The sequence below is a fragment of the Rhipicephalus microplus genome, chromosome 9, assembly GCF_043290135.1.
Source record: "Rhipicephalus microplus isolate Deutch F79 chromosome 9, USDA_Rmic, whole genome shotgun sequence".
NCBI classification, from domain to species: domain Eukaryota; kingdom Metazoa; phylum Arthropoda; class Arachnida; order Ixodida; family Ixodidae; genus Rhipicephalus; species Rhipicephalus microplus.
The window spans coordinates 10328237-10350892 of record NC_134708.1 but is presented as its reverse complement, the minus strand read 5'-3'; the positions used below and the strand labels follow the sequence as shown (position 1 = coordinate 10350892).

At 45.7% G+C, this 22656-nt stretch overlaps 1 protein-coding gene across 1 annotated transcript; it reads left to right on the top strand.

Moving 5' to 3' along the window:
* The first annotated feature begins 684 nt into the window (after positions 1–684).
* LOC142772176 (calcium-activated chloride channel regulator 2-like) lies at positions 685–22065 on the top strand. Its single transcript, XM_075874339.1, has 6 exons — positions 685–810; positions 2907–3234; positions 15804–15910; positions 17631–17825; positions 19462–19589; positions 21843–22065. The coding sequence occupies exons 1-6, from the start codon at positions 685–687 to the stop codon at positions 21991–21993; spliced, it is 1035 nt and encodes a 344-aa protein (XP_075730454.1). The 3' UTR covers positions 21994–22065.
* The last annotated feature ends 591 nt before the right edge of the window (positions 22066–22656 follow it).

Here is a 22656-nt window from a genome sequence, read left to right as displayed (position 1 = left end):
ACCGAAATCACTTACGATTATTTGATTAACCGAGCACATTTCGTCGAATGATCGTTCATCGATTTTGCAATTCCTACAGAGGGTACAAATGTATCGGAAACAAGAGGTCATGTGCCTCGCGTCATGTGCCTCCATGACGGAGATCACTGGGTTGCGGTATCGGTTCATCAATCGGTTCATCGGTTCATCATAAGGCGGGTGCCTTATAGAGATGTGACAGCCTTTCACCTCACGAAAAATACTGCATTTTCACTCTTGCTCTCTCCCTCTTTTCTTAGTGTAATTGTGTTTCTGTGCATGTCCGCAAGAATAAATAAATACGTACATAAATAAATAAGAGGACAACTCCAGAATGGTCCTTTGCGCTAGGCAAATAGCCACGATCAGGTTTCGCTATATTATTTTCGACGGATAAGTGCGTAGTTCGAAACAGCTACGTTCTTATTTAATATCCTGGTACATGCGAAATTTGTCGGAAATGATCGCATCACTCCCGCATTCTGGACACCGAAGCTGAACAGCGCTGATGGAAGCTGCATGTTATCAAAGACACCATTCAACGAAACACTTTTATGTGGCCACAGTGCTTTCACTGGTTTTCTAATGATAAATTTCATTTATCTTTCACTCTGTTGAACAGCGTGTCATCTGAGAATGGCCTCGCGATTGCCTGTAGCTGCCGCAATGATGTGCCTGCTGATCTGTGTGAGCACCTTGGAGATAGACAAGAGCGACGGAGGCTACAGGGACTTGCTGATTTCGATCAACAAGGATGTGCCTTACAACGAGACCATCGTCGAGAACGTCAAGGTACATAACATAATGCAAATATTTATACATATCTTTTCGCAAAATGAAGAGAATAAATCACGTTCTTTTTTTCTTAGAAACATGAGAAACTTCACAGGGTGCCCCGCCTCAGCCCACACGCCTCCTCTTTTTCTCATAGGTTGATGTACTAAAGCTTCCACGCACCCCTTCGAGAAGTTTCAAGCAAAGAGCATGGTTGAAATTGCAATTCGTTCAGAATCAGAGGCATGGTAAATGTTGTGTACCCCAACACGTTTCGCACTGACTTCGTGGTCGGTAAACCCTTCACCAAACAGTCATGTGATGCAATGTCATCCCTGACATATTTTAATGTCCTCACACACTTTCTAATCGGCGACGTCACGATGACGTTAATGGTGACGTCATATGATGATATGATCGCGTGATCTTTTTTTTTGCATCACTCATGTCGACATCACCGACGCGTACGACGACGTGGAACGCCAGTGAATTTTATTATTGACTTTAAGTACACCTCATCGACGGGCATGATACTTTGGTTTGTTCAATTTCTCACTAGGTAATGTATACGTTAAGCGTTGTGTCTTCCGCAACTAAAATGAATGAAGTGATCAAAACTTATCTAGCTGAAACTTGTTCTCTCATGCCCATGCAATATGATAACCTATCAATCTGGCAATCTAATCTTTCGTTGCATTCTCATTGTTGCAAGTGCACACCAATGTTCGAATAATACACTCTTCTGTACCTGCATAGAAATGGAGAAACGTGTCTGATAGCTGAAGCATGGTATATCGATAATAGTAGTAGCACGTTCGGGAGCCAACCGTCGATCAACTTGCACAAATATGAAATCAAATGCATTAATAGTCGTGTTTAATGTAGATCCCCACGCATTCCAGATTGACATGTTCGCAAGTTGTATCGGTAGGCACAGATAAGTTTTTGTGCTTTCTTTCTTTTTTGTCATCGAGAGCATCTTCAATTGTTAGTAAGCGTCTGAGGCGTCCCGACTTCCTACTTGGGTCCGTGCTTGCGTGCCCTGTCATCTCAGAAGGTAACATCTTATTTTCTGCCAAACGCGTGGCATGCTGTGCAAGAGATCCCATGACCACAACAATAAATCAAGGTACTGTGATGCTGTGGCTGAGCTTGTTGTTGGTGCTGCGCCTAATGCTGACTAATTATAACAGACCCCTTTGTGAGAGAGCTTTCAACAAACGAATCGTTAACAAAATCACACTGTGTAAGGCTTGGTGCAATTCTGCGTTTTCATCACGCAATATCATATGGAACAGCATCACCCTTCACCGGACATGACCGCACATAGATGGTCATTTTTTCTGGAATAGTTTCGTAGATCTGTGTCTTGATTGCCACGGCTCATTTGGTTACGATTTTTGCTCGACCCGAGGCATTTCTTTTTCGTTGTTGCATTCATCATAATTTTTTCAACGAAGGAGCTTTCACAAGGCTTTTCAAATATCGACAACTAAGGCTTTCGTCGGTCTAGGCCCGTGTTCTGAGATTTGGGTGCATGTTAAAGAACCCCAGGTGGTCGAATTTTGGAGCCCTCCACTACGGTGTCTCCCATAATCATATGCTAGTTTTGGGACGTCAAACACCACAATTCAATCAATTATCGTCTTACTGAACTTGTGCAAACTTGTGGTTGTGACAGTCATATCGTGTTCAACTCCTGATTCATGGTGGTGGTGATTAAGGTTAGAGCAAGGAAAAAACGCCTAATTTGTGCAGCCCTTAAAGGAGCACGGCGCCCCGTCTTGTAGGGGATGGGGTAAGGAGAAGAAAGAGTAAAAAAAAATTGGAATATCAGCAGTCAGTCAGCAGAAGTGGGCAACAGCCATATGCAGCTACAGCAGCCAGTAGTGGGCGACTGTTACTCACTGCCTGCTTGTGTGTTGCTGTGCTATCTCTCAGTCTATTATATCTCTTCTTCAATCTTATTCATCTTGTTATGTGTAGGGTAGCAAACTGGTTATCCTGGACTGGGTAAACGTTTTCACTTCTTTTCTCTACCATTTATTCTCGCTAGGTATTCCACAGTTTGCTCTTCTCACCTGTCAATTAAAACCAACACTTAAGACAAATAGGGACTAAATCTACTCCCATGTTTGCAGAGCCTGTTTAGGTCTTCGTCTCAGTTCCTCCACCGTGCAACCAACGGCCTCGTCTACTTTAAGCACGTGACCATCAACTTCCCCAGCACGTGGCCAAAGAGAAGCAGTGCCCGCCGCTTGTCTTCTAGTTTATTCGAGAAGGGCGACGTACGCATCGACCTCCCTGCAGAGTCACAAGAGCAGGAACGGCCCTTCACAAAACAGTGGAAACTCTGTGGAAAGCCCGGAGAGTACATCAAAGTCACACCAACGTTTCTAGCCGAACTGAACGATTCAACAACCAAGACGTTTGGAAATCCTGGTATGTATCACCTGCTTGATTACCTCCTGGTTTAAGGTAAATAAACCGACAGCCGTGAGGTTTCGAAGTTTCAGAAGTGCTACGGTGAAAATTACATAAACAAAGAGAACATAAATACAAATTAATTGCAGCGCAATCATTTTCTGGTCTTGGGAGGGAAGTCGCATCACCTCTATGATGTTGCTGTCGGGCTATATGATCGCCTGCGGTGTCTCGGCTACGTTAAACTAATCAAGTAAACAAGGGTATAAATATATTTCAGACCATATATTCTATTATTTCCGCAAATCATGTTTATATACAGTTGGGAGAAACGTAGAATCTTAATTAAAATGAAAAGAAGCCGCAGGGTCCAAAGACGGGTCCTACGCTTCGGAGAGATATTGCATTTGGAATGACGCGCGTTCACCTTATTCATGTAAAAAGCCACTTCATATCTTTGTATTAATATATTGTCATGTTGCTTCATCGGTAGCCTTGTTGTTAAGAACGTATCAGTGTTCTTGCTACATGTAATGGGAGGGTGCATCGAATAGGCGGATCGGAGTTATAATTTCAGTCATGCAGTGTTTTATGCGTATTTTGAACAATACTGATCATGGCAAGCAGCATGTTTCATTTCTTGAGAGCAGAATCGTACCTTTTTTTGCAATCTGTATTGGTACTGCTTTGTTATCTTGTGCGGTGTAGGGAATCTTTACTGGTATGCACCAAAATCTTGTTCTATGGCGCTTTGTTCGCTTTTGTAAACTCGCTAGGCATCTCATAACTACTTCAAACAAAACAATATTCTATTTTTGTTAGAGTTAGTGTTATAATTACAGTAACAAAAATGTTTTCATTTTTTGTTAGTATGATCTGGGAGAAAGAATAACCACTTTTCGGGTATGCGCCCCAGGAATTGATCAAACGCCCCTAAAGAGTATACGAGTACAAGCATTTGTGATAATAATATTAATCCGTCAGTGTTGCCGAATGGGTGCCTTCATTTTATTCCAAATACATTGCAGGGAATTACAACTTGTCGCAATCTATTTTTTTTCAATTCTTTGGAATGAAAAAAAAAAGTGACAGCTTTGCCGCAACGGTGAAGAAATGAATGTGATAGCAACAAATTGTAAGATCATGCACAGAATGGAAATCAAATTGAAACGTGCTCCACGTATCTCACGTGCAAATGACGCACGAAACCTACTGACAGGTACATATGCACGCGAATTAGCGTCTCAGTTGTTACTTCGCTGTGTCTGAAAAGCGCGCGCTTTTCGCAAACGAAAACTGCAATGATTTTAATGACCTTTGTGTGTCCGGTAACTACAACAGTATACTATCACAGGACTGCATGGCGAACATAAATGACAACCCGTAAATTGAGAATCGTGACACGCATGTCTTGATTTTCATGTTATGACTAGTCATGACTACACACCACGCTCATGATGCGCTGGCGATCATTTCGCTAGCTTCGCATATACAAAATTTGGTGTCACGTGACCTCATTAGATGACGAAGGTATATGACTGGTGCAAACATGATAAACCTCCCATGCATGTCATGTAAAACATGACCACATGCTACGCTCATAGCGCGCTCGCAGCCGTTTCGCTCGCTCCACAAATACCAAATTTGGTATCATGTGATACGGTGTAATAAACGACAAACGTAAACGACAAGTCCGAACATGATAATTTTGATATGCGTGTCTTGTAAAACTTGACTACTTGCTACGCTCATAGCGTGCTCGAGGCCGTGTCGCCAGCTCCACTTATACCAAGTTTGGTATCACATGACGTGAGTAGACGACGAAGGTAAATGACACGTCCAAACATGATAGTCATGATATGCGTGTGATGCAAAACATGGCTACATGTTACGCTCGTAGCATGGTCGCGGCTGTTTCGCAAGCTCCGCATATCACGTCACGTTATGCTAAATTTGGTATCACGTGACGTGAATAGACGATGAAAGCAAATGACACATCCAAACATAATAATCAAGGCATGGGAGTCAGGAACGCCATAATTTACGTCCGCCTCGTAACGTTGTGGTCATTTTAAAGTGACATATCAACCTTAATCATTCGTGCTTCGAAAATCATCGATGCCCACAATACGTGGGATGTGCAAATTTTCTTTTTATGACTGCGAAGTTATACTCCATATGTCCTGCTGGAGTACTGTCCATTTCGGCGGCAGTTGGTTAGCTGCATGTCAGCGATCACCACAATCACTTTTTACGGTTCTTTTTCAACATCATCATTTCGATGTCCGGACGTTTCAACAAATATCGACACTAATTCTCTTCAGCGCAATGAACGCAGGTGCCCAGACGTCCGCTTTTGGGCGTACATCTCAGAGGTCGTGCATAAATTCTGATCAAAGGCAGGGTTAATTTGGACTCTAATGGAGTTGTGAAGGTTGACACCCACTCGCCACATCGTTCCTAAACATTTGGGACACGTTTATATGCAAGTTAAAACTTGACAAGTTCACGTTTCTATAAATTTTGCACGGCTTCTTTTTACTCTGGGAATGTGCTGGTGCGTTTGGTGCTTGGACGTGGTCGAAAGCAAACATTACAGCTCACCACTTTTATATTTCTAGTGGAAATGAATGTCCTCTGCTCAAATGAATTGTGGACGACTTCTTTAGATGAACACATCGAGAATAGCTCCCAATGTACTTTTCTCCAGAAGTCAGAAGGGTATTGCTTGTCTCCACACGGCGGCGTCCTCCAGCCTTGAAGGGCTTAACGCCCATTTATCCTTTCAGTTTTTTACCCTATGGAGTACGTAAACAAGGGAGAAGTAAAGGCAATGAAGAACTTGGAGCGATATACAAGCGTGAAACACAAATACGTATGAAGAGATCATATGAAAATAGTCAGCTGCTCGCCTTAGATCGTTATAACATTAAGACTTGTTGCTATCGCATTCACTGCTTCACCCTTTCAGGGAAACAGTTTTTTTTTTTCAAATTCACGGGACACAGAAATGTTGAACCCATCTCACTCTCCCTCTTGCCGATGATGCACCGTCACTGGAGAAAAAACACCGGCGCACCACCACCGGCGATTTTGGGAACGAAGCACAGGTCTAGTCGAGAGATATCTTAATGACATATCTTGTGCAGTACAACCAACCTACTAATTCTCATAGGGGCCGTTCTATCGCTACCCACAATATTTGTATGGTCAGCATGTATGATGATGATGATGATATGTGGGGTTTAACGTCCCAAAACCACTATATGATTATGAGAGACGCCGTAGTGGAGGGCTCCGGAAATTTCGACCACCTGGGGTTCTTTAACGTGCACCCATGGTCAGCATGTATGAACGAAGTTTGTTGTTTTAATATTTTTTTAAGATTAAACGTGTTAATGTTAAAATGGCGATATAACATATTTTTGTGCTGACAAATGTACTGTGCAAGAATACAAAGCTTTTCCACACGTCTAGAGCGGCCGTAAATGTAAGAATTCTTAGATTTTGTTATTTAAGTCAAATTCTTTATACCCTCCTTTGAACATTTACAGACAGCAGAAGCGCACAAAATGTTCTCAGACACAGCTTGACTGAGCAGTGACAGCAGCTTCACAGCAGGGCTAATGAAATAACAGTGTTACTAATTTGTAATAGCAAGTATACAATCATCAACAACAACAAAATTGAACATACAATGTAGTACATATAATATTGAGAGTATACTCTGAATCTGCTTGCCATTCTTCGTGTGACTTTCCAATTTGTTGCTATAGCATTCGATGCATCGACTTTGCAGCCAAGCTGTGACTTTTTATTAACCTACTATTTCAGCCGATCGAAAAATTAGCTTCTTTAAGCACCCTTCAGAAACTTCAGAACCTGCACTGATGCTAATGCGTTTCCGAATTTATTTCCGTTGTTTTGTTAAGTAAGTTGCTCGATTACCGGGCGCATGATTCGACTGCAACAATTTTTTTTCAAATCTGCACGAATGCTACGCTCGCCCTCTCCTTGTTGTTATACCGACTGCGTCGCCCTCTATTCGCTACAATCTAAACCATCAAAAACTTTTGTTATGAGGCGCTAACATTCAAAAACGCTGCTGGATCATGCATGCCATTTTTCTGTGCCCCCATGGTGAACCGGCTGATGCTTCTGATATTGAGAAACGTCAAGATAATTGAGGTGTTAAGCATGCTGGTGTAGTTTTTATAGCCACACTGGCCATACATATGTAAAGTAGCGAATTTTTCATGAAATTTGACGACAAATGGCGACTTTTGGTGACTTATCGCTCATCGCTTGGCGAATTTTACTCGAACGTCAGTTAGAACTCCGGTTCGTACCCTACCTCACGCCTCGGGTTCTCTTTTACAAATTTGCAGGTCGGCCACGCTTGTATGCTACGCCCGCCTTTGGTTCTGGCCGACTAAAGGTGGACCTAGACAAGGCATTCTTACCTTGGACTTGAAACAAAATCTAATCAGGCCTACAACACTAAATTGAACACCATGTCATAGTTGTAGCAATTGAAGGGGTCATTTTCATGTTACTTTTGAAAACAAAGATGTCAACCTGACCATCTCATTCTGAAAACTGCAAAACTGCAACGGACGAGTTCCATCAAAAACGACGAACAAACCTTCTGGGCATATTTATCTTGGTGAAACGGGGTTTATTGACGTAAATATATAGCGCTTGCACAGCAGGTCTATTCAGCGCGAGTGGTTGGCCCTAGCGCTGTGATTTCTATGTCGGTTGCTGCCGCCCGCTTTCAGTATCAATACCATTCTTTCCAAGTGCTACTTACGCCAATAACCCTCCTTTTATAGTGGCGGAGATGTGAGGTAGAGGGTACAAATTTTAACGCGTAATATCGTTGAGTCGTCTGTAATCCAGACATAATCTAATCGAACCACCTTTTTTTCTAAAGAGCACTACAGGCGAAGACCAGGGACTTGAAGGGGGCGTGATAACATCGTGGCGAAGCATGTTATTGACTTGCCCCGCAATGATATTGCGTTCTGTTGCTGGTGCACGGTAGGGGCGTTGTCGCAAAGGAGTATGCGTTACCGTGTCGATACTGTGAGTGACGGTGTTGGTTTGACTCAGTGGCTTCCGTGGAAAGACAAATTAATGTATAAACTCACGAAGAAGCGTTATTCGTCGTGCTCATTGATCCCGGGGGAGCTCGCATTCGGTGTAGCAGTTGATTACATCGAGAGAGACGTCATCCGGATGGAAACAAGGAGGTACGGCATCCAACTGAAGCTTTGGGCCAGTGTTATGGGATTCAATAGGCAAGATAGAGCGTTCGTCTGCTGGGTGAGAACGCCCAAGTGTCTCGTGATGGTGTAAGGTGAGAGGACATAATCTGGGATTGCGAACAAGTATTCCCGTTGCATCACCATTGGGAGGCAGAATGGCATATGACAGAGACGTGCCATGGCGATGACTGAAAATGGCAGACGGAGTGAACGTAACAGTAGTGCCAGAAAGGTCAGCGCGGTCGACGCGGACAATGACTAAGAAGACGATGGTCAGTGTCAGTGGCCACACGAAGCTTGCCAACGCTAAGTCGGTCGGTGTTGGCAGACGGGGCATCGGCGAACACAAGTTCCACCTGAGCGCAAGCGCATTCAATTACGGCGTGGTGGCATGGCAAGAAGTCTCATTCGAGTATTACGTGATGTGAACAGGTGGCCAACACTAGAAACTCGATGTGGTACAAAATGTTCTGAATGGTGACTCCAGCCGTACACGCTCTAAACGGTCGAATTTGTTGCGCTCTCGCTGTACTAAGCGAAAATTCAGATGGTGGCGTCTTGACATCTAGTATGGGACGGCCAAGTTTTCGGCTCATGGCAGAAATAGCAGCTCCGGTATCAAGAAGGGCGAGAGTTCATAAAACTTCGATAAACACTTCCAGAACGTTGGCGGGGGACAGGCGAGTACTTGATCATTGTGACGACGACGAAGCTCGTGCCTCCAGAGCTGTGACAGTCAGTTTTCCGGTTCTCGTCGGTGACTCAGAGGTGGCAAAGAATTTTGCCACCTCTTCGCACACATATTGTTTGATTTCCGGTATTAGTGTTTTGTGGTCTCTGCCGAGGGTCAACGCCACGAGAGTTTATCCGCGGCCGCTGGCCTCCGTGTCATGACCCGTTGTTTACGCAACTCCTCAAAGCTTGCGTACCTCGGGCCAACCGAACACATCGGCAATGCGTAGCTTAAAAGCACCCGGTGAATTCCGAGTGGTGCTCGGTAAACCAGAGACTCCCTACCTCTTTCAGGTAGAAGGGCACATATTGCAGTTTCGAAGGGTCGTCCCACTTGTTGCTTGCGCCTACCCTTTCAAATGTCGACAGCCAATCTTCAACGTTTCGTTCATCCGCATCGTCGATTCGTCGATAAAAGGTTGATCGCGCACGCGTAGCGCAGTGGGCACGGTGATGATCATCGAAGGCTGGCGCATACCGTGCTTGATGTATATATATATATATATATATATATATATATATATTGTCGCGCGTGAACAAGAGGGACTTCAGGTAAAGAATACCGCGTAGTCACAGAGGCGCAGGTCAGGGACACCACAACCAAAAACAAAAGCCTCGGCGAGAGCGCGCTAGCCCAACAACTTCTTCCTCGTTTTTCTCCTCGATGCGGGCTCGTGCTCGCCGCAGTTCATGGCCAGGTGGCATTATTCCCCCACTGAAAAAAAAAGCATCGCCCCGATGCTCGCGCGAATGGTAGTGGATAAGCGGAAGTAAAGCAGACATGCACACTGTGGGCACACTTAAGAAAAAAACAACAACAAAAGAACAAGGCTGAGGCACGGTCCCACTAACGTACGAAGTACGGCTTGAGCCGTACAACGTGAACAATCTCTGGGTAGTGCTTTCGACGCTGGGGTGACATGGTTCCATATGGAACCACCTCATAATTCACGTCACTGATGCGACGCACTACTTTGTAGGGTCCAAAGTAGCGACTCAGGAGCTTTTCGGACAACCCTTGGCGGCGAACCGGAGTCCATACCCAAACTAGATCTCCTGGGTGGTATTCGACCTGTCGATGGCGAAGATTGTAGCGGCGTGCATCTGCAGTTTGTTGTTGCGTGATATGCAGGCGTGCCAACTGTCGAGCTTCTTCGGCAAACTGAGCAAGCTGCTCAGCGTCAGGTGTGAGCGACCCGTCGTAATCGTGTGGCAACATAGCGTCCAACATGGTCTGGACCTCACGCCCATAGACGAGACGGAACGGTGTGAATCGTGTCGTTTCTTGGATGGCAGTGTTGTAGGCGAATGTTACGTATGGAAGAACCTGATCCCACGTCTTGTGTTGAACGTCTACATACATGGACAACATATCGGCGATGGTCTTATTAAGTCGTTCCGTCAGGCCGTTAGTCTGCGGATGATACGCCGTCGTCTTGCGATGGCTCGTGAAGCTTAGCTTGAATACATCGTCAATGAGCTGAGCCGTGAAAGCTGTTCCGCGATCAGTGATGACGCAAGACGGGGCGCCATGGCGAAGAACGATCTTTTCGACGAAAAACTGGGCAACATCGGAAGCTGTAGCTCGTTGCAGGGCTCTTGTCTCGGCGTATCTCGTTAGATAATCTGTCGCTACAACTATCCATTTGTTACCGGCAGATGACAGAGGAAACGGCCCCAGTAAATCCATGCCTATTTGATCGAACGGCGACCTTGGTGGTGTGATTGGTTGCAGCAGGCCTGCAGGCTTCAGTGGCGGAGATTTGCGGCGTTGACATTCACGGCAGCTTTTCACATATCTCTTGACGTACATAGCAAGTCTCGGCCAGTAGTACGCCTGTTGAACTCTGGCGAGAGTTCGTGAAGAACCTAGATGCCCGGATGTGGGTTCGTCGTGGCAGGCCAGAAGAATGTCGTCTCGCATGTCAGATGGGACCACTAGCAAGTAGGCTTTCCCATTGCCGTTCGAGTTTGATTTATACAAGACACCGTTCCGCAGGCAGAACGAAGAGAGATTGCGAGAGATGTGCCGAGGTACGGGTGTGTTGCGTCCTTCTAGTTGGTCAATGATTGCGCGAATCTCGACGTCATCGTGTTGTCGTGCGATCAAGTCTGTTGCAGTGAGGACTCCGAGGAAGCCGCAGTCATCGTCATTGTCGGGATCACAAACTCCAGTAGGTGCACGTGACAAGGAATCAGCATCTTCGTGCTTGCGGCCTGATTTATAGACAATGGTAAGGTCAAACTCTTGCAAACGAAGGCTCCATCGTGCCAGACGCCCAGACGGGTCTCGTAAATTGGCTAACCAGCACAATGAGTGATGATCAGTAACTACTTTAAAGTGACGACCGTAGAGGTAAGGCCTGAATTTCATAGTGGCCCACACTACTGCTAGGCACTCTTTCTCCGAGGTGGAATAGTTCATCTCGGCGCGAGACAGGGCACGGCTGGCGTAAGCTATCACGCGCTCGGTGCCTTCTTGATGTTGGACAAGCACGGCGCCGAGACCTACATTGCTCGCGTCGGTATGAACTTCCGTGGCAGCATCCTCGTCGAAGTGAGCAAGAACTGGTGGTGCCTGCATACGCTCACGTAGATCGATAAAAGCCGCGTTCTGTTCTTCATTCCAAACGAATGGTACGTCGTCACGTGTGAGACGAGTCAGAGGCTCGGCAATTCTAGAAAAATTGGCGATGAAGCGACGATAGTAGGCGCACAGACCGAGGAAGCGGCGTACTGCTTTCTTGTCACGGGGAACGGGAAAGGAGGCTACGGCGGTTGTCTTGTCGGGGTCAGGTCGAACACCGTCTGCGCTCACAACATGCCCCAGAAATTTAAGTTCTTTATAGCCAAAGTGGCATTTTTCTGGCTTCAGCGTGAGGTTCGCGGAGTGGAGTGCTTCCAGAACAGCCTGCAGACGTTTCAAGTGTTCCTCGAAAGTGACCGAAAATACGACGACATCATCGAGATAAACTAAGCAGGTGTTCCACTTCAGACCGGTAAGAACAGTGTCCATCATTCTTTGGAATGTCGCTGGTGCAGAACACAGGCCGAAGGGAAGCACCTTGAATTCATACAGGCCGTCCGGTGTAACAAAAGCAGTTTTTTCTCGGTCTCTTTCATCAACCTCAATCTGCCAGTATCCGCTTTTCAAGTCTATGGATGAAAAATACCTTGCTCGCCGTAGTCTGTCTAGTGAATCATCGATGCGTGGCAGAGGATACACGTCTTTTTTTGTCACGTCGTTCAGCTTTCTGTAGTCCACGCAGAAACGCAACGTTCCGTCCTTTTTCTTTACAAGAACGACTGGCGATGACCATGGACTATTGGACGGCTGTATAACATCATCCTGAAGCATCTCTTCGACTTGAGCATTGATCGCGTCACGTTCTTTGGCAGAAACTCGGTAGGGTTGTTGCTTTATGGGCGAGACATCGGTGTGTATAATAATCCGGTGTTTCATAAGGGGCGTTTGACGCACCTTTGAGGATGAAGCGAAACACTCTTGAAATTCAAGCAACAGCTCCTGCAGCGCTGTGCGTTCTTTCTGCGTGAGGCTCGAATTGATGTCCACCTTTTCAAGAGCCTTAGAAACGCCGGTCGATGTCGATTGTAGCCCACTATTTATTGATGCGGCAGAAAAACATTCAGCAACGTCTTCGATGGGGTAGGCGAAAGCGATAGCGGTGCGTCGAAACAGGTGCCGCTGCTCATTACTAAAATTTGTCACAAGCAGCGTGGCACGTCTGTCGTGAAGCGTAATGAGGCTGCGGGCTGCGCAGACACCTATGCTAAACAAAAGTGTCAAGTTGCCTTCGGCGACTGCCTCACCGTCACGTATCTCGTCACACACGACTTCAACCAGGATGCTTGAACGTGGAGGCAACGTGATTATGTCGGCCGAAACACGAAGCGAACTGAGATGGCTGTCATCAGGCTTTTCTGCTTTGTCTGTAGAGAACGTCACTGTGCGCTGTCGGAGGTCAATGATAGCGCCGTATTCACGTAAAAAGTCGATGCCTAGGATGAGGTCTCGGGAGCATTCAGGAAGTATAAGGCAGCTGCAGAGAAATGTGCGTTTGCGAATGCCGACTCTAATCGTGCAGATACCGAGAGGGGTGACGACGTGCCCGCCGGCTGTACGGATTCGTGTCCCGTACCACGGCGTACCCACTTTCTTGAGATGCGTCGCCAGTTTTCTGCTCATGATGGAGTAGTCGGCCCCTGTGTCTAATAAAGCTGTAATATCGTGGCGGCCGTCGAGCACTACAGGTATATCTAGGGAAAGTCGGCTTTCTGATTCGGGAGCTGTCGTCGTTGAACCACTGCTGGTACGTACTCGCATGGATTGGGGCCCTTGTTCGTGTCGTTTATCAGCGGCCCCGCCCCCGAAGGTCGCTGTCGTTAGTTTTCCCGCCTAGGGCTGAGCGGCCGTGCTGGCGCCGCCCCTGGGTAGTTCGGGACACTTGACGAAGACCTTCTTGGAGATGGTGATCGTGACTGGCGCCGCGGGAGCAGTGGCATGCGCTGCTCGGACAGGTACTCCTCAATCGCTCTGGGTCTTTCGCCAAATCTTGGCCTGGGTGAGTCGACGGCGAAACCCTGAAGTCCGAGGCGACGGTACTGGCATTCGCGGTACACGTGTCCGGCTTCGCCACAGTGGTAGCACAGCGGCCGCCTGTCCGGTGTGCGCCATACGTCCGATTTCCGCGGGAGGAGCTGCCGATTCTCGAAATGCTGGACTGGTTGAACTGCTGGGAGTGGATCGCGATGTGCAGGGTGTACGAAACGGCGTGGAGGAGCGTAACGACTCGCAGCTTCGGCGTACGATGCAGGAGCGACGTAACAGCTCACAGCCTCGGCATAAGATGCACGGTGAGGCTCGATCGGTACAGGCGGGGAAGCATCGTTGGACAGCGGGACTTGCAAAGCCTGCTGTACTTCACTCCTGATGAGGCTGGAGATGGATCCCGCAGCAGGTGGAGGCGGCCCGTGAATCTTCTGCAGCTCGTCGCGTACCACCGATCTGATGAGGTCGCAGAGAGCTTCGAGATTGACGTTACTCCCCGCAACTCCAATCTGGTCCACCGGCGAGGCAACATTCACGTGGCGGTCGTACACAGCTGATCGCTGCTGCAGCATGTTTTCCATTGTCGTTGCTTCAGTTAAAAACTCTGCCACAGTATTCGGGGGACTTCGCACGAGACCAGCGAAGAGTTGCTCCTTAACTCCTCGCATTAGGTGGCGCAACTTCTTGTCTTCTCCCATACCTGGGTCAGCGCGACGGAAAAGGCTCGTCATGTCCTCCACGTACGCCATCACGCTCTCGTTCGGCATTTGGATGCGTGATTGGATGGCCCGTTCCGCTCGTTCACGGCGATGGGGGTCAGCGTAACTTGCCAGCAGCTGACGGCAAAACATCGTCCACGACGAGAAGGGTTCGCGGTTTTCGTACCAAGTACGAGCTCCGTCCTCAAGGCTGAAATATACATTCCGCAGCTTGTTGGCGTCGGTCCACTCGTTGAAAGCCGCAACGCGTTCAAAGTGAGCCAACCAGTCCACAACATCCTCCAACATGGAGCCACGGAACACCTTCGGCACTCGTGGCTTCTGCAGCGTGTAATTAGCCATCGGAATATTTTCCGTACCGCTCTGGGGTGGTGCAGTTGATGCCATCTCCGGTAGAGGTTCACGCTCGGGGGACAATCCTCGGATTCTCCGGCTGGCCCGGTGGACAGGTGTTGCGACTGCGGGTATAGGGCTCCCAGGAGGCGTTTGGATCATTGACTGGGAATACCCAGCGACTCCACCAGTTGTCGCGCGTGAACAAGAGGGACTTCAGGTAAAGAATACCGCGTAGTCACAGAGGCGCAGGTCAGGGACACCACAACCAAAAACAAAAGCCTCGGCGAGAGCGCGCTAGCCCAACAACTTCTTCCTCGTTTTTCTCCTCGATGCGGGCTCGTGCTCGCCGCAGTTCATGGCCAGGTGGCAATATATATATATATATATATATATATATATATATATATATATATATATATATATATATATATATATGTCGTTTTTACAGAACAGAAGAAAAGGAGAGAAAAATGCCACCCGTAACTGTCTCTCCTCACGAGGACACCTCAACAGGTCGGCACAGGAATGAGGTATAAGGAAGTATAAGATTGGAAAAGACAGAAGTAAAAGGTGAAGGTCATTCGATATGCTTCGTCAGCCATTTCTGGGGAGCCAGGTAGTTTCCTGTTGCAGGGTTCTAGGTTGAGTTACCCCGCACCTCCACCACTCAGAAACGGGGTTTAGTGGCGTAAGTAGCACTTTCACAGCAGGTCTAATCATGCTGAAAGCGGGCGGTGACAACCGACACAGGAATCACAGCCAACCGCTCACGCTCAACGTCTGGCTAAAAAGATGGCCCACTACGGCGTATTCTTCCCCTTTACACTAGCTAATAATTCCCGTGTTATATCCTCGACATTCTACTAGCAACTGCTTATGTAAGTAGTCGTAGAATTTGACGAACAAATTAATTCAATGTCATGGTGCGTTCTTACTGACGTCGCTACTTTGCTCTTGCAGCGTACGTCTTTGTGCACGAGTGGGCCCATTACCGGTACGGAGTCTTTGACGAACATGGCTGGCGGGATGACGAAAAGTACCCACTCACCTACTGCGAGGAGGATCCTGTAATACGCTAGTGGTTTTTATCTGAGGTGTCACTGTCAGTTAGGTACACTGTCGTCCCTTATGAAAGGGAACACGTAAGCGCGTGGCCTGCGCTCTGTGGCGGCTGCCTGCAAGACCATCATCAACCAACAGCAAAAAAAAAAAAAAACTGACGTTGGCTTTTGGCGTCATCTATTGGCGAACAAAACAACCAGTTAGGTCGCAGGACAAGCCCTACAAGATACAGTACGCAGCCGTTGTAGAGAGCAGGTCACGCTATCGCGTGTTCCCTTTTATAAAGAAAACAGTTTCATAAAGACCGACAGAACGATATTTGCTTGTAATATCTCAGAAGCAAATAATCATAACTGCAGTGTTTTCTTTCGCAAGTGTAAGAGTTCGAAATTCTGTTTGTTACATACTGTCCGCTTTCTTTGATCTTTCTCAAATTATGTAGGTCCCATTGGCACTGTGTCTTGATCAACATTTATTTTTACTACGTATAAACTTTCATAGAATCATGGTGAATATTTTTATTTTTGATTGCAGTACAGCCATCGCAATGCTGGGAGCTAGAAATGCACCATAGTGCTTATAGAGTTCTGAATGCACCACATTTTTTTTCTTTTTGTTACGCTGCTCGATTGTAAATTACATAGTAATCACTATAACGTCGAAACACGTCGCATTGTCCGCAAACTCGATCAAAATCGTCATTTCAAGCCCGAATATATAAAACTGACAACAAAACTCACAATACCAGCGAAGCTATGATGACCACTGGAGCACATCCAAAGAGTTCTATTGAAGTTGTTTACAGAGAAGCTCCTTGCCATAGTTGTCCTTCAGCTAACGCTAAGGTGCAGCACCACATTACGTGTCATCAGCGATCTTTTCAAGATATTATCTGTGATGACGGAAATTATCCCTGACGAAACTTCCATAGAGTCATTGCTAAAAGCTAGGTAAAAGTGCACACCTGAGCAAACCAGTCGGAGAAGTTTGTTTTACTTCCATTACAGAAACAAGGAGCCAGAGCAAATGGCCACAAGGGCCTCACATAGTGCTCACTCTCCTGTTTGAATCAGCATCAGCGTCACAAACAACAAGTATTACATGACCCACTATTACACCCTTACACAGTTACAGTCGGAACAGAAAACAGTGACCGGTGACCAAAAAAAAAACAGTGACCGTAAGTGCATACTCGGACAGAAATGGACTTATCAGGGGTACCATAAAAGAAGTTAGTTGTGATCGTGTTGGATAAACTGTAGGTATTTTTTTGGTGCGACGCATTAGGTCTGACCATGGCAGCTGCCAGAAGCAGTTATGGACGCCAAAACTAGCAGAAGTTCACAACTGAAGCGCTGTATTTAGCATTTACTCTCTCTCAATTTCAATTTTCTTGAATAACGTTTACACGCACTAGCACATCAAGACAATTTTGCAGTACCTTAAAAGAAGTTAGTTGTGATCGTGTGTGATAAACTGCAGTTATTTTTTGGTGCCACGTAGTTGGTCTGACCACGGCAGCGGCCAGAAGCAGTTATGGACGCCAAAAATAGAAAAGTTCACAATCGAAGCACTGTATTTAGCATTTACTCTCTCTCAATTTCAATTTTTTGAATAAAGTTTACACACACTAGCACATCAAGACAATTTTGCAGTTCGCTGATGCACCTTGCAGTTCGCTGATGTTCATGTTTTCCTAATTGCGCTTACCTTCTGCTCACTCAGGTCACAGGACTCCGAGAACTCAAACTGAATGCGTGCTCCTCAAAGTTTACCTTCGACTTGACACTGGACTCTGGAGATTCGTGCCCACTGAACAAAACTACATGTACATTTTATGAAAAGTGTGTTATGCGTATCAAAACAGACGTGACAGATACTGTGGAATCATCAATCATGTTCATGCCGTATGTCGCCAACGTGAGTGGCTTCCATTCTTCGAGGCATGCTTATTGGTTCATCTATGCTTTGACACTTCCCACAAAAATTATTGCCCCTGGGCCACAAAGGCAGGAATTGCAATGAATCTAAGCGAAAATCTATTTCAATTGCTTACACGAAAGCGCAGTTTTATTTTTTCTGGGGAATTTTAACGAAAACGTAATTTTTTTTTTTGTCGTATGAAGCACAGTATTTCTGGGCTGATAGAAAAAACTTCAGTAATAAAAAAAATTGTGCCATTCCTCAGTGAAAAGCATTGCTGCCTTTGTAGATCTTTAATTGCATGAACTGCATGTGACAAAAAACAGTGCTAACTAAATGAATGAATGAATGAATGAACTCTGGAGATTCGTGCCCAATTAACAAAACTACAATAAATAGTTAATGAAAGAAAATGAATAAATATATGATTGAATCAATCAATGAACTGACAGCTAAAATCTCAGTTCTGGAAGTTCCTTTCGTGGAAATTAGCTACTACCCTTAACCATACTACACTACGCTGTCTCTTTCCGTATTTCTCTACTCCCCTCTTCATTTTTTTCTTTTGTTTTCAACACTTCCTAAGCAAAGACGTGATAGCTGAGAGTGCACCCTAAGGGATACAGCGGCGCAGCTGTTGCTATGCGCCGCATTGCCGTCACGTGATTGCTGAGAGGGGGTTGGAGATACCGCAGCTAGCCCCGTTGCAGGTCATGGAAGGATGAACTCGACTATGAAATATTAGACAGTTATAGTGCACCATTAGTATGATAGCGTCAGTTAAGAGAATAGCATTACCGTGCAGCAAAATTTCGTTGCGGACAGCGCCCCATAGTTTAGCGGGATTGCGCTTACGTGGTTTACGTGCACCATATGGGATGGTGGCACCACCTAACAAAGAATTAATAAGTTAAAGAACAGTGACAAAAAAAAAAACGACGAGGATGTTTGCCTATGTCACCGCGCGAAACCATCGTACAAATTCATTTTAGTAATATTAATTGTAAATAAATTTTAACCACGCACTGATTGCGAAAAAAAATTATGTTGCAAATTTTTTACATTTGTTTTCTAGTTAGGCCTAAAGACGTTTGAAATGGGAAGCTATCTCAAAAGCTAAGCAAACTTATTCGTAATACTCAATCATCGAAGCCAACTGGAGGCAAGCGAAGCTATTTTTAGCTGTGGTTTACTGCGAACAAAGTGAATCTATCAACAACTACGCGAAAATCACTTCGGAGCGGGCGTCCAAAAACGCCGACGTGTTTTACGTACAATGCATACACCATGATAACACAGTAACGTTAAATATGAAAAATAGCATGCGTACGGTTAGCGGTATGGGTCACGTACGTTACTGTGCATGCGCACTTCGATCCCGCTATCCCGCTAAGCCCGGTAAACTATGACTGTCTATTAAAGTTTTTCGTCTTAAAATGAGACAAATAAAGCGTAACGTATTACTCTCAGCCGTGCATTCCCGGGTGTAGTGTAATGGTTTCCCTACACCGAAAAAAAATTAGTACGATTGTTCGACGAACGACGTATTTTGAAGCAATACTTTTTTGCAGACTAGTTGGTTCATACTTGGTTCATACGTATTTTGGCTATATAATGCCAATGAATATTGCAGGTAAGCCATTTTTGTGATTCCACTAACGGAGCACGCCAGCACAACCCATACGCACCCAGTGAGCAGAATGCGATCTGCCGAGGAAGATCCACGTGGGAAGTCATTAGCGAGAACGAAGACTTCACTAAGTATCTATGGCTCTCTCTCTCATCTACTCGCCTAACTTATTCATTTGTACACACATCACCGTACCGCTCTAACATTCTTCTGACAAACAACTGGTTCTGATAAGGTAGAACGGCGCCACTGTTCACTTCTTTAGAAACCGTACATCCGTGAAGGCATTGCTATTCGGTTTGACAGAGGCGCAGTCCCGGTGATTTGACGAGAATTCGGGTGATATGTAAAAGTTTTGATTTTTTAATTTTCTTTAACTGTATTCCGGCGCATTATAGATAAAGAAGTAAGCATGTTTGGGTATTCGCTAGCATACCTAAACAAAGCACATTGCTTGGCGAAAATTATTTACGAACGGAGGAAATCGAAGTAAGAAAGTCATCCCGAAGAATTTTCGAATAGATCAGTTAAAAAATTTGCTTAAATGAGATTTAACCAAGCGAATTTAACATTTCAATAAACTACTTTAATTGTTTTGAGGTAAAAACAAAATAAATTAGGAGAATCAAAAGTGCAGAAAAGAGTTATGCGATTCCCAAATTTTCATTTAGAACATGCAATGAAGAGATACCTTTTCGTGTTCCAGTCACGTAACAACAGGAGTAAATTAAAACATCGTACACCTTGGCTTAGGCTCTGTCAGTAGAGCCACACACCATCAGGTAGTAAAGAGATGTAGAGTGAAATCCCTGTGCAAAATTTGTAGTTATCAGTCCCTAGAAACTCACCCAGCGGAGATGAATAGCTATCACGTAATCTAGAAACAGAGAATAAAGCTTGGGTTTACAACGCATGATAATAATATTTGGGCTGTTACATGAAAAAACTCGATATGATTACGAGAGACACCGTCATTGAGGGCACCGGAATCTGGTGTCCTTTAACGTGCACTGATATAGCATAGTACAAAGGTTTTTGTCATTTCACCTCCACCAGAATGAGGACGACGCAGCCAGCTATGGAAAGGCAAATGATAGGTGTAACTTTGAGAGACATGAAGAGAGTAGAGAGAGTCGGGTATCAAACAGGGGTTAACAAAATGATATCATAGTTGAAATTGAGAAGAAAGAATGAACATGAGCCGCGCACGTTGTGTGTAGGTAAGCTAACCGCTGGTCATTAAGGGTAACTGACTGGATTCTCACAGAAGCACGGGGGGTGGGGGGGAGACAATATTAGGTGGCCCAATGATAATGCATAGTTCGCAGGTATTACGCAGCAGTGAAAAGCACAAGTCCGGGTTGATTGGCAGCTCAAGGGAGAGGCATTTGCCTTGCAGTGGGCGTAGCCAAGCTGATGATGATAATGAAGATGATGATGGTGGCCATGTTAATGACGGTGAAATGCAATTGCCAAGGCTGTGACAGAACCCGTAATATTGGGGTCAGCAGTTGAGAACTCCACTGTACAACCACGGCGAACTTTTTCGATCGTAAGCGCATGCGTGTTTCACCGAGTAAATGGAGGTAGTGTTACAGTGCACTTGGTGCGCACCAAGGTTGCCAACCATAGCGGAGTTACCCTACTTGGGCATTTCCGGAACTTTTCGCCAGCCACCGTAGGGTACCACCGCGATGGCATAATGCAATTTCAACATTTCGCTCCCCATCACTCATGGATAAATGTGAAAGATCCTCATGACCTCTCCGAAGGTTACATTCCTGGGAAGATCGGCATTGAGCCTGTCTTATTTGAAATCTCACTAGCACAAAATACAGCAGACAATGCGTCAAACATCATTCAAATAGCTGTCTTTTTTTTTCTTGGTGTGTTCTTTTTCTCTTTATCATATCCAATCTGTTCGTTGCGTTGGGGATGGTCGGCGGCAACGTGTCTGTTGCAAGAAGACATCATGATATAGTGTCATAAGTCTCGACCTCATTAGAAATTCCCTGTGACGCCACTGTGACATAACAATGGGGCGTCAATGATCGTCACCCGGTCATAAGTGAGCTCATCCAGGAGGCACGTCATATGTCCGAACGTTTTAGAGTGGACGTTATCTCTACGCTATCATTTTTACACGGTGCTATTTAGGTGCAAAAAAAAGCTTAGAGCAAACGGAAATGGTATGTAGGGTAGAGTAGAGTAATTTTTGCCTCGGCGTAGGATATTTTTTAAAAACAGGTTGCCAACACTCGTGGACATCAGAATATCTCGTGGTGTGCACCAAGGAAAGGAGGGTAAGAGTGTCTAAGCAGGCACAAACCAACACGCCCAAGCCTTATGCCTGTCATTCGGGCACTCTCCCATTGTTGTTGCAGCCTTGCCCGTGCCAACTTGTCCAAGCGCATCGAGACGACGTTCGAAGAGACGCAGCACACGGAAGATCTACTCCAGCGGGTTGTAATGGCTCTTGACGTTTCGGACAGCATGAAAGTAAGTGATGTGATGTCTCAAAGAAAATACGCTTGAATCCCATGACAGTATACGCGACAACTGTACACAGATGTACTTCTCTTTCCTCTTCAATGCTCTCCCATCTCACCCCGCAACGCTGACACAGCGAGCGTCTGCGAGTGAGTTTTTGATTGAAAGCAACTGATTGCTGGCATTGAACATAGTTCACTGGCCACCCTTCTATATATGGAAACTGTAACTTGACCCTGAAAGATGGTGCCGGTAAGAGATTTTCCCTGGTCGTTGTTTTGCAAAAGAAATTGCCAGCATGCACGTTAACCTAAAGTGCACGCACTGAAGATCTCTACGTCTAATCGTAGCTTTTTTGTCTCTTATTACCCATTAGCAGCGACTAGCGTGTCCCAGTAGGAAACACCGGTTCATCACAGCGCGATTTGCTTATCTTCAGGTTTCTTTTCTCCGCAACTCCGCGATCAGCGCCTGCGCGTCAATGCCGCCAGTGTAAGCGTTAGCGCACGCTTCTTCGCATCTTCCCATGGTTCCTTTCAGCGGGTGATGTCATTTTTACTAAGAATGTTTACCAACAAATTCAGGTTCATAGCCTTTTCAAGAGATGTTTTTGTGCCATGTATTTTTTTACGCATGGGCACTTGCAACATAGGCACTTTTAACATGGGCACTTCTAACATGGACACGTGTAACATGGGCACTTGAACC

Excerpts from the sequence above, each read along its gene's own strand:
- LOC142772176 (XM_075874339.1), top strand. The coding sequence starts at position 685 with ATGATGTGCCTGCTGATCTGTGTGAGCACCTTGGAGATAGACAAGAGC. Across the intron at positions 811-2,906 it reads CCATCGTCGAGAACGTCAAG|GGACTAAATCTACTCCCATG; the intron begins GTACATAACATA and ends TAAGACAAATAG. Across the intron at positions 3,235-15,803 it reads CAAGACGTTTGGAAATCCTG|CGTACGTCTTTGTGCACGAG; the intron begins GTATGTATCACC and ends TTGCTCTTGCAG.